We start from the raw sequence: 12975 nt of genomic DNA, 5'->3' as shown, positions 1-12975 counted from the left end.
CTCATTCTCTCGTCCATCTCGCGGCCATAACGCCACTGCGAAACGAGTTACACCTCCGGCATCACATTTGATACTTCGATTTTCCGCATACACCAACCGTAGAGTGACTCGACGAGTACGCCAAGAATAGGTGCCTACTTGAATTGCTGTGAGAATGTTTCAACTGTAGGCGTAGTTACGCCTGAACAGCGGCAGCATGACACACGCAGAAGCGAATGATGACCATAGTTCAGGCTGCTCACTAAGCCACCTTTTTTATACTCGCCACCGCGAAGAACAAGCCTCTGATAAAAAGACATCGTGTTCTTCAACTTGGAACTATACTCAATCGGTAGCATTTTTGTTTTGCAGTTTGATTGGCTATTTTTGTCACATTCGTTGTGTGTTTCCTTACTATAAATTTCAACACGGATCTTGCGTGAATTTATAAATTTCACATCAATTCTCAACCATATGATTACCCCATCTGCATAACTATAATAAAACTTTTCGTCGAGTGTGCAGCTGTTGGATCGAAATGCAATTAGTTCTTTTTGTACCGCTTGATAAGAATCTATCATCGCAAGCTTTTCGGGGAGTAGAAAAAAGGAGGCAGTGACGTTTAAGGCAAAGGTGGTGATAAACGTTCGTCACAGGATTAATCACGTAAATCACGCCATAAAGGATGTACAGGGCCACGTTGACCGCTCAGAGTCCCTTTGAAGAGGGCTAACAAAGAAAAACGAAAACGAAGGAACGAAGAAGATGGCGTGAAAAAAAAGGGAGCAGAAATTCAGGTGGAGGAGATGAAAGAGAGTAAAAAGAATACCGGCACTCGTCTCGCTAAGCAAATCCTGTTTCACGCCTGCCACAATTTATGCAATTTTCGCAGCCCCTGCAATCACCAGCTCAAACCGTCGTATAACATGTACGAAAACATCGGAGGCACGGTAGTTGGAAACAAAAAGTTAACTCCACTCGAGCTGGAACGTAATCGTATAAATTTGGTTTTTTGCCAGGTATACCTATAAAAACAACAATGCATACAACAAGGGCGATATCAGATCCGTTAGTAAACGAAAAGTGCGCGTACATAGTTGAGTCTGCATAATTGCAACGAGGATAACAGGATTTCTTGCTAATCTCGGGGGTGAAATATTACCGCGAACTGTAACCCAAAAGTCGACACGCATTTAGCAATTCATATTTGTTTCAAGTAGATATATAAATATGTCATAATTCGCCTTCGTCAGCGCGGTGAAAACATTATACCGAGGTTAAAGGCGAGCACGTTTAAAATTTATTGGCCCACTTGTCAGGCGGATAAATATCCCGAAAATACGTCGATGAACAACAACTCGGGGCAACAATTGTAATCGTTTATACATTTTTTTACTCTTATAATTTGACTTGTTGTTGGTAATGTCCGAGACGGTGCGTAACTTTTTCCCTCTCAGTTTTTGTACCTCTCGGTCTTCGCTCTCCTCGGTAGCAGAATGTCTGTGCCCCAAAGCAATGACGGACACCCACCAATAAACCGTGTAGAAGAGTCACGAACGTCGATGCCGGGGGCGAATGTCGGGAGAGGAGTGCCAGCTCGCAATTGCGAACACGTATTATATTCATATAAGTATGCGTTCGGGCGTCGCACGAGTTACGCGAATGCCGGTGAAAATTTGCGACGTGCCATCGGTAACTACTGCCTCTGGTTTGCTTTCCATCTCGCAGACTCCATCGCAGTCTCGAGGCCGCGATTATACGGCCTCGCTCTCATATCAAATTCTTGGCATTAAATATTTACCAAGTAATTGCAGAGTTCGACTTTTAAATCCGATTAGTCCGTCTGCGGTAAATAAATTTTACGTCATTCGCCTTTACATAGGTAGCAGGACATACGTAAGAACAGTTTTACTCGAATAGGTTCAGTACGTAAAAGTTGGGAGTACCAATTCAACCGTTAAGAGGTCGCTGCGCCATCTTCGCCTCATTCCGTATCTTCTTCAGCATTCGGGCGTATTTATATATTTAGTAACTCGTTAGACAGAGAAGCGGAAACGCGAGAGCAGATTACCTGCCTGGATCTTCTAAACCTACCATCTACTTGCTTCTTAGCCTTTGCTCTCCGTACGACCAGGTATGTAATAGACTCGCTCACCCCGTCCCTTTTTTTCCTTGATGAAGCGACCAATTTTTATTTACCCCCGAAACGAAACCCGTGTCTAGGATGTTATCAAATTCTGTACAGCTGCGAAGCATGTATCTGCGACAGATGTTTCTCAAACAATATCCTATGATTTGTAAAAAGTAATTCTAAATTCGGTTAGATTTTATCCGTTCAGAGAAAAACAATTTTACGGTTGAATGGGTGGAACGGAAACAACTTCTGATCCAGTAGCCTTATATGTTTTCTGTTAATTTCAGAAAGAATCACGGCCTCTGGGAGTGAAACTATCTGGGACTGATGAAACCGTTTTATCGTTAGTGTACGTATTTCATCCGCGACGGTGACGAATTCTCCAACGATTTTTCGGACATGAAAGATCAATCCGTCAATCATTGGATTCATGTCTTGAATTTATGGACGGATCATTTGAATTTCACGTATCTTCGAGCCGACTCACACATTCCGCAAAATAGGGCACTCCGATTACCGAATTTTAACGTGAACGTCTAGAGATCACAATATAACCTCTTTCACCTGCAATTGAAGCTAAGCCAACATAGCCATATCAAAATTTACAACGGATCTATTCGTATGAATTTTATGATGAGTTGCCATCGAGAAAGTCGCATGGTTCGATTATATGTCTTCTTAGATCGTTAACGACATTTTGTTATACCAATATCATCGAGTGAAATGCCGAGTAGTCAGTTCAATTAGATAATCGCTTCGGGTATCTGTAATTGACCGTAAAAAGTGTCAGTTATAACAAGTGAAAAGAGGGTGTGCATACAGAAAGTTTTGAAATAAGGCGAGGACCGAGATGACGGTAGATGAGAAACTCGTCGCAAGGCGTTCCCGGGTAAATGAACCGAGGATTCATCAATGTTCGTAAAATTACCGTTTCAACGTGTATAACCAGCACCCAACTTTGTACCTGACTAGATCCAAGCTCCGTGTTGATTTATAAGTGAAACATTATCTTTTTGAGGGCCAGTCACATAGTAACGACCCATCCGAACGACGGCAGCAGCGTTTAGCGGTGCAATGCATCATGGTAAGGTAATGACGCCCATGAATATGTATACCTGAGCAGAGCAGAACGAGCTCCACGGTGCCATGGCCACGGCGGTGTCTATAACAGGAGAGGGATAGGCGGGAGAAAGAGAGGACAAGGGTTACTTATACTTTACGCTAAGAGCCAATAGGGTCTTCGAACGAGACAAAAGGGGGAAATGAAGGATGTGTCTTCGCAAAGCTTTAAAACATCCTGAGACGCTAATGAGCCAAGCTACCACAGCTCAGCCACTGCAACCCGTCAGCTGCTCAGTACACGCATTAATTGCATCGAGTCATAATGACACCTCAGAGGTTTGGTGCACTATGCGATCCTTTGATACTGCCTATTGCGCACAAGATGAACAATCGTTGAATAGAGTAGCTTTCATGCTCGTACTCTACACACCGTGATATCAAAGAGATTCGTTTCGCGTGTAAAAGCTACCACTAACTATTAGTCGTTCAAACAAAACACCTCATTGTCAGATTTCATTTACAGTGCTTGAATACGATAAGGTTTCGCACGATGTTTGCTTCCGATTGCGAAGTACTATACCGTTCACATACCCGACGTATTTTATACCGGAACTTGCTCGGTGAACTAAATTTCAGTACATTAATTTAGCTACCGAACCTGGTAAGGTACAGGGTATAATCCGGACTATCTGGGAAACGTCGTGTACTATGCATATACGAGGAGTTCAAGCGGAACCGGAAGCCACTAAAATGCCGAGAAACTCGCGGGCTCGATATAGCTAATTCAAGTTTTGTATGACAAGTTAGAGGAAAGGATTTTCAGAAGCCAACTTCTTGCGACTCGGCGGAAAACGTACTACAGATGCGGAGTGATGCCGTACAAAGTACTTTGAAGTGTAGAACGCAATTATTTATTGCGAGTAGTTAGCAAGCTCAATTTCAAGCCCCAGTGTTACAAAGCCATGATTGGGAGTTAATCGATGTCGAAATTGGAAGTCGAAACTGTATGTATAGAGATGGTTCTGATCGGGTTCCCAGTAGGGTTGCTTTTAGCTTGGGGAATAGTAATAAAATGTCAACGTGATTTATTGTGGTCGTTAATACGAGTGAAGAAGGTGGAACAGTTTATCATTGCACCATTTTTTCAGTTCTACAGAATACATGCAACATTCTACTGAAACTAATTATCATCCAAAACCGTTTCGTACTTCAAGAAAGAATAACTCTGTTATGCGCGTTCGCAGCTTTATCTTCTACGGCGTAAACGTCAAGCTGTACATCCAATCCAGTACCCAATTCACCAACGGCTGAGACTACAATAGTTCTGGTACCAACGCCTCCTTTGACCACGTTGATCGTCGCTGCCTTCCCTGGGGCGTTCACTGCTGATACTGCGGTAATTCTGCCCTCGGTATTGAACCCTGACTTAGCAACCATGGATTTCCCAGGAACAGGGAACTGAAAGTACGATGGCAATCCAATACATGGGAATACGTCAAACTGGAGTATTGATCAATTTAAGGACGGCAAAATACAATAATTTTTGGCAAATATGAATAAGGGAATTGAGCACAAAATTCTAGGTGTCATCGGCTACCTAGCATCTCTCATGTTTCCAATTCCCTCTCGTGTGAAAATGAAACAAGCAAAGTAAAGTGGAAAGAAACGAGACCGCTACGAAAGTGGAAAAATTTGTACGACCGAGGAAAACTGTGCTGTGTAACAACGTGCAACTGGCTTGCCATTTGCCGCACAGTGGAAAGACATAGGTCCTCATTAAAAGAGGTAATGATGAGCATTTCTTACCCTGAACAAACGTCTGCTCGCCACGAGAACGTCTCCATCCTCACGCTCTCCGAGCCTGAGATCATCGGCCGTGGCGTAGGCGGCGAGGCAGAATCCCACGATGGCTAGTAGAACGAATCTCTGCATATTGAATGCCGAATGTACTTCAATTCCTGTATCTTCCGGACTAAGCCCGCTGCGATGCTTCGGTATCACTGAAGATCCAGCATGAAATCGCACGGTATAAGTACCTTGTCTTATCGATTACCGGTGATGATTCCTCGTTCTCGGTCAGTATGACCGACCAAACGACTCATTGCCAGATACGTTCGCATTTTTCCGAGGAAGACAACACGTTACGCAAGTGGCGCCTCATCTTTACCGAGTAAACAACTTATGATTGCAAATATGACCACACTACGCGAAAACAAACCATGACTGTAATGTACGTATCTGCGAACAAATGTCTCTGCTTCCGACCCCATCCAGAAAGTATTAGTTCCATTTGTCGATTACTTTGAATCATGCTGGATGGCTTACGATCTTGTCCACTTTATTGAATCGCATGTGACGTTGAAAAGAGAATTCCTGACTCACTGAGACCCTTCGGAGAAGTTTGAAAGAGTTTCTTTTCCATCTCTGTTCTGTTTACAAGGTCTATTTTGAGCGATTTGTCGTACCTTCTGAATGCGAGAAATTTCCACAGTAAATTACGTAACGTACAAAACAATATTCGTTTTTTCCTGTTTTATTGAATTGAATAATTTACGACGCTTTTGCGGTACTTCGACCTTCGCATCAGAAATTCACCTCTGAAACATAAAGACACTGCTCACCGATCACATATGTTCTTGCATTTTGTGCTGATGCCAAGATCTGGGTTGTTTGGATTTAATTAAACTTTTAGTTTCCGGTTTCCATTTGTTATTATCTTGCGTTCAAATATCACACTATGCGATGCGTGAGTTTTATTACAAACTACGGGGGGTCTCATATCTCTTTTATCTAATCAGTGCATATCTGCTGTCTATATTTGCCGTATGATCCGGAGTCTGTCCTCATAAATCGTCATGTGTTTACTACTATAGAGTTACAGCGAGTGACTCAACTGCAAAAACAATTGCTTCGTTTCGTTTTCATTTTTCGTTTGGAAGAATGTACAGCACTGCCTTTGAGAGAATATGCCAAGGTTTGCTGAAGTAAAGTATTATCAAGAACGATTACCAAGAATTGTTTTGCCTCGTGACGAGTCTTATTTTAAAATCCTCACTCCATATCTTTCTGCATTCTTTCGGTGAGACACTTTTTGTGTCAAGAGTAATGGCCTTTCTTTGTAATAGCAAACCTTCTAAATCTCATCATATTTCAGTCATCTCCGAGCTACAACGACGGCACACACTTTGTCACGAGACTCCAGGACGAAGACGAGCTCATGAGCAGCCAATGAATCCTCCGAGATCCTGTCCAAAATCTATAAGAAGAACAAGCCCTACGGCTTACCCTCACCACGCTTCTGATTACAGACTCTTCTGTCAACCTTGAGATAGTGGGTGAGTAAATTCATTAGCTTCCATTAGCTACCAACATGAACTCATTGAAAAAATAAGTGGCTTTTTGAAATGTTATTTTAAACAATTCACATGCGTCAAAAAGGTGGCAAATTTTTTTATCGATCGTTTAGTTTGAAAGCAAAGATATATAATATAACGTTACTATCCTCTGCTTCACAAATGTCCGCAATCAAACGGCATATAATTTGGATAAATAATGTTTTCCTGGCACAAATGCTGGTGGAAAAACTTCTACGATGGAAATAGCACGTAGAATAGAATAGAATAGAACATAGTTTTATTATACGAGTGCGGTAACCCCTAAGTATAAAGAGAAAGCAATACATGTTGTAAAAAGAGAACAAGTAGATTTAATACTAATTTAATTCTAATTTTAATTCTAAATATTCTAAATAATATCCAAGAGAGCGGCAAGGTATGGGGAGTACAGTGGTTATAGCACGCATTACGGAGACAATGTTCAAGGTGCGTGAGAATTAGAGCAGGGGAGCGTATAAAAAGCAAAGAAAAGCGTAGCACAGAATGCGCAGCGTTGTTCCTTTTGAGCCTGCAGTTGCAGCAGATCGGTAACACGATAACACATACTGAACGAGATATAAAAAATTCGCAAAAGAACCGAATACTGAAAAATCTGGGATCCTGCCGAGTTCGTATCAATCAATCGAAGTTTAAAACTCTCGGAAGGGATGGTTGACATCAAAGGAGTGCCTCCTTCAATATCAGTCGTCCGTGACATCTTTTACGCGCTGATAGTAGGAACACCCGACCTTTGGGAATGTTAACAAAAGAACTGACGGGTCAAAGTGCGATTCGAGATCGATTTCACCCTTCGTTGGCGAGGCCGCCATCGACGCAACCCCTCGGGTATTGTATTTTTCAAATTGCCAACCGAGTTTCGGGTGTCACTTTGCTATTCACCTAACGCCCTCACGTCGCATGACGTATTTCCCTCGAATTGTGTGCCTGATCGAGGCGAGGTGTACCTGATTCGCGCCAGCTGTACAGGCGAAACGAGATTCCGCTTTTTCGGTAATACTTTCAACCGTTTCAACCCCGCGCATAGACGACGTGCGATTAATGTAACTCTTCTGGTTTTACCGCCCGGAGCGGGGTCGGCGTGATGGGAAAGAGTGACGAGCGGAATGCCCGGAAAGGCCGCAATTATAACCGCATTACTAAATTATGTCCCGAGCTTTATCTCCGACCCTCCTCTTCCCCTACTTCACCCTCTTCCCCTCATCGCACCCCAGCATCGTGGCACTCGCTTTCGCCACCTGAATTACTGAATGCAAGACTTCTTATCCCTGGGTAACGTGCAGGAGCTTTGTTGACTTTTACAAACGATTATCTGTAGGTATACGAGAATTGAAAAGCGCCGAAAATGTATTCCGTGCAAATATTTACTTTCTAAAAAGGGTTTCAGTGAGGAAAAACTTCCTCCAAGGTTCGGAATCAATTCATCCCAGCCCCCTGCACTTGCACTATGGCAAAACTTTCCTACTACAAACGGTTCGAGTTTTCTCTGCAGCGACAGTGCGATAATCGAATAGGTATTCCCGAAAAACAAGGGATGATGAGATTTTCATGGATCAATTTTTCCTCGCATAAGGGACACACGTCCGTTATCCGTCCGTTCATCCGGCCATGGACCATGCATACTAACGCGCATTCCGGAGTCTTGGCAGCTAATGTTAAGCAATCGGGCTTTCGTCTACATCCCTCGGAGCCATTTTTTATGAAAAATTCATGCGACGCGGTCATTATACCGGCTTACTCATCTCTTCCAATCGGATTCCAGAGCGAAAGGTGGGCCTCTCTATGGTTCTCCGAAGTCGAATCAGGTGTAAGCGAGCCAATCTTGTGCGGATCAATGGGGGCTTATCTCGACTCGGTGATAATATTACGTAAGATGAACTGTCCGCACGTATAAAATCGGCCCATCTTCATTCCGACATCACATCTCGGGAATTCCTTCACCCAGACGAGGAACTGCTTGCGTTTTGGATTTAGAGTTAACAGCTGTTTTATGACCCGCGAAATTATGAGCCCGGGGATGCAAGATTTTACGAGGCTATAACTCGCGGCCCGTTTAACATGCACACCATATTTTCAGTAGAAACTTTTCTCGCCGTGACGAAACACCGGGATAAAAAAAAAAAAATTGGCAAGGGGGAGGAGGAGGAGAGAAAAGAAGAAAAAAAGGAAATTATCGGCGATGGCGAACGGCTGGTTGAAACGTGCATTAATCCCTAGCCCCAAGCCACGGATCGGAGTGATTACACTCCGTCAGGGAATCCCAACTTGGTCAGACCTCGTGCAGAGTGCGCCATTTTCCGGTTTCGCATCGGTAAAAACACTCGATGATTATATACGTACAGCTCGCACGGCGTATATTTCATTCGATTGAAAATACGGCACATGCGCGTATAATGTCTAGAATTAGAGTTTACCCGCAGACTGCATGCAGCCGTAGTTGTACGACAGGTGAAAAAGCGCACAGCTCCACTTTCACGGTGCTAACTCAATTTGCATTTCTTTTATCGTCACGTTTATATCTCCCCCGTCGTTCCTCGTCCAGGTTCCCTCTCATACTCTCGTTTTAAATCACTCAGGTATCTTCGTCGGCCCATCTCTCCCTCCCCACGTTCCTCCTCTCCTCCTCTTTTGCTTTTCACACGTGACACGACAGAAAAGCTCCTCGCTTGTCGCATATTTACATCGCGTCGAGATGGATAAAAGCTTGGCGGCGAGAGCGCCCTTGATACTCGTGGGAGTCTGGACTGATTACCTCACAATGGGAACAGATGCGGTGTCGCGGGGTTGGATGCACGCTAACATCTCTGTTTGACAATCCATCGGCCGAGTGGGCGGGAAATTTAATCGACTGAGCATTATTTTGCTGCACGAAATTCGTACACGCGACAGACATTTCCACAACCTGAGTGTCACTCTTGCAGCGAAATGAGATTACAGATGTACCTCTTCTCTTAATTGTTTTCCTGCTCTTCACTTGCGACTGACTACAGGATCGATCACACGTCGACTCTGTGTTCTGATTATCGAATCAACCTAGGAGCAACGAGTGGAATCGTACCAAGGCACATGCAGAGGCAAGGAAGCTTTGTCTTTTGACGCTTGGGTAATCTTCTACAGTATCTGACACAGGAAATTAACGGCTCGTATCCACCACCGCACCCTACGATGTTTGTTACAGAATGTAGTTTCGGATTTATCTCCACCAAGTGTTATATCTTCCACGTTGACTTTGCACATGCATCATGTTTCTTCGCCTTTGCTCCGCTTGTCTAGTAATTATCAGTGTCCCGCGAAACATGCTTCGTGTCAACTTATCATGTATCGTTCCGGTGCGATATATTAATTACGAGTTGGATATTTTTTTTCAAATTTACGAGTGTTTCCCATGTAATACTTCGAGCTGTAAGATAGAATTTAATATGCCAATTTCCCAGCTTCTAGCCAACAGTAGACAAGTTTGTAGAGTCGCAGGTGGTAAGTTTAAACTTGAAACAAGCATGACAGCTGGACCAGAGCAACCCGCATTTAATTTTATTTGTTTGAATTAAATTTGCATACTTTGCAAACAATTTCGAAATCGCGTACACTGGAAGAAGTTTCAGATACGAGTTGCTCTCTGAGGAAAAGTTCCTGTCACCATCGTAGTTTGATTAAAAAACAAATTGTCCCTCGAAGGAACAAACATATTTTTTAGCAATAAATATTGCTGTCCTATTGAGCATATGAATCAGATGTCATCGCGTGCAAAGGTTCGAACGAGCGATTCAGGAACAGTGCGTCACGTTCAAACCTAAATATCGCAATGCACATTAAACGACAGATCCAAAAGTTAATCTCTCATAAATCCAATCATCAGTGCTCTATATATTTCGATAAAGCATGAAACTTTAAAAAATGTACCGCTACGATGAAACCGTCTGACCAGTTCAATGGAACCTGCCAGGCATCCCTGGAGTGCTTCTCCGCGCTGTTCCACGTCCATCGTCCTGCTGCTCCTGTGAACGTTCAAGTGTTACGCGAAAGCCACGTGACATCCTCCACCAAGTTCTATCACCCTGAAGGCTTGTCACATTTTGCGATTAAGACTTATCCGCCGACTACCATGCTGCAATCTCGAGCGCAACCTGCTGTCTTGAAAGTGTAAAGTGGGTTAGAAATCGCGACGCGATATGAAATTTCAAACTTTTGTAAAGCGCTGTTATTATTCGGTATCTCCTACGACAGAGAATTCTTTTTTTTTCTCACTTTAGTAGTCGTAACAAATGTCTACCAAAACTTCCGATGATGATGATATAGTTGGGATTGATCTGAGCTCACTACAATTTTAATGATGAAGCATATTGCTCGAAACTGTCTGTAAGGCCTCAGCGGTATATTTTTTAATGCTACAAAGATTTCCTGGAGTTTGCGTACATCTAGATTGGTGGGATGAACCAATGATATACACCTACGCATACACCTAGCCGCGATGAAATCCTCTTTACTTTTAAAAAATTTATACAGTTTGCATCCCTGCCTCGCCTAAACCGTGAAAATCTGCGGGAGAAAGCTTCTAGACTCCCTACATAAGTAAAATCCCGTACACCGTTCGCTTCTTTCGCTTTGCCGCATCTTTGATCTTGTATTTCGTACCGGCGTGAGGAGATAAAAAAAATGTTGAATAAAAAAATTTGTTTCAAAATATTATTCATCCACCCGTATTGTCGAAACTTACGCTTAACTTATTTAACTTACGAAACTTATACTGAAAACTTATTGCCGAACACTGCAGTACTGGGGAGTCGTTTTATTTTTGCCACTTCTACAACGTACGTACAAGTGGAGTAAAATAAGAGGGAGAACTGACAGATCACCACCCTCTATGCGCCACTCGTGTAGCCACGTGGTTGCTTCTGAGGGGTGCATCCTCGCTTCTATAGATTCTGTGAAGGGTCCGTGCCAAATCCTTTTATTAAATTAGGCGAAATGCGAATTACGAAAGGCATTTCAATGGGAGTCTGCAGGGTGACGGGAAAAGGACGGTTCCTGTGGGACAAATATCGCCTCCTACGTGATATCCAGACAAAATTTCTTAATATGAAATACATTCGGTGTTGTGTTTTTTTTTCTGTTTTTTCTTAGGAAGGGGCATCCATGGACGCGCGGCAAAATGAAGATATATAAATATTGGAAAAATCGAATCACTTATTAACGGTCGCGCAGCTGGGTTAAAAGAGATCCTTTTTTTTATTTCTCTTCGCAAAAGATATACCAGGGTATTATATGAAACTAAAAAAATTGCACTACAGCAAGAATTGTAAAGAAACAAGTCTCGATGTTAAAGTTTATCTAATTTTTTTTTTCTTTTCTTTCTCAAACTCCTCTCCCTGTTACACTTCTTCTTGTTCTTCTTCTTCTTCAGCGTCATCTTCTCCGCTTTACTTCGCGGATGTGCGGAACAACTCCCGCGGTTAAAGGAGCACGTTCAACCGAGTATAAACTTGGGTGTAAATACGTCGTCGTTAAGGATTATAAGGTTTTGCTGCAGAATTTTTAGCGTTAATCAGAGCAAACTTTTCCAGCACATGAGCGTCGAGCGTAAAGACCGAGCAAAACATCAGCGTATAAAAACTACATAATTTTCTTGGTTAATTTTTAAAGTGGCACTCACCAAGTTGGGTCTACAGGTACACGTAAGCGCGGCGCTATGCATGTATAACATGTAAGCCGGTAGCTGCTACCTGCTGGCTGCTATATGCTGGCAGCTGGTAGCTGGTAGCTGGTAGCTGGTAGCTGGTTCGCCTGCCAATTGCCCCCTTCTTAATAACGCTGTAAAAACCCTCTCAAGCTCGGAGAGCCTCTCAGAAATTATAATCCCGCCTTCACTTCTGTCTTCCTGTAATCATTTACTTACTCGACTGCTACGCCTTACCTTGTACCTGATGCGTGAACGAGCCTGCCCAATTTCACCCCACTCGCAGACGGCGGAACAGTTGAACGGTATGATTGTAAAAAAAATTTTTGCAATTTGCAATTAGGTTAGACGAGAAATACTTCAGAACTGCATTAAAAATATAGCGGCTTAAAATTCGCCAATTTTTCTAAAGCCGGTTGGAGAATGAATAATCAATCGAGTTTCGCACGTGATCTTTTGAAAGCCAAGATTGTAAGATTCCTTTTCTCAAAATGAGGTCGAAAGATTAACTCAACAGGGCTAAACCTCGGATACGGTAATGTGGAAACACAGTATCGCTGGTTTTATCACAATGTGCGATAAACGTCTGCCTTGATGAATAACGATCGCATAATTGTGAATCGATCCAGGAAGGCAAGGCCATTTAACTTTGTGTGTACCTTGCGGGATGAACGAGCGTTTTGCTAGCGGGGAGTGCCGATTCAAACGTGAAGCCTTTCGGATCAGCGAAGCGG

General features: G+C 43.0%; 1 protein-coding gene across 1 annotated transcript; it reads right to left on the bottom strand.

Moving 5' to 3' along the window:
• Positions 1 to 4243: 4243 nt before the first annotated feature.
• On the bottom strand, positions 4244 to 5196 carry LOC107216799. Its single transcript, XM_015654086.2, has 2 exons — positions 4982 to 5196; positions 4244 to 4633 (listed from the first exon to the last, which is right to left on the bottom strand). The coding sequence occupies exons 1-2, from the start codon at positions 5105 to 5107 to the stop codon at positions 4385 to 4387; spliced, it is 375 nt and encodes a 124-aa protein (XP_015509572.1). The 5' UTR covers positions 5108 to 5196; the 3' UTR covers positions 4244 to 4384.
• Positions 5197 to 12975: the final 7779 nt, after the last annotated feature.

This window comes from Neodiprion lecontei, chromosome 4 (assembly GCF_021901455.1).
Source record: "Neodiprion lecontei isolate iyNeoLeco1 chromosome 4, iyNeoLeco1.1, whole genome shotgun sequence".
Classification (NCBI taxonomy): Eukaryota; Metazoa; Arthropoda; class Insecta; order Hymenoptera; family Diprionidae; genus Neodiprion; species Neodiprion lecontei.
This window is presented reverse-complemented; position numbering and strand designations above follow the sequence as displayed.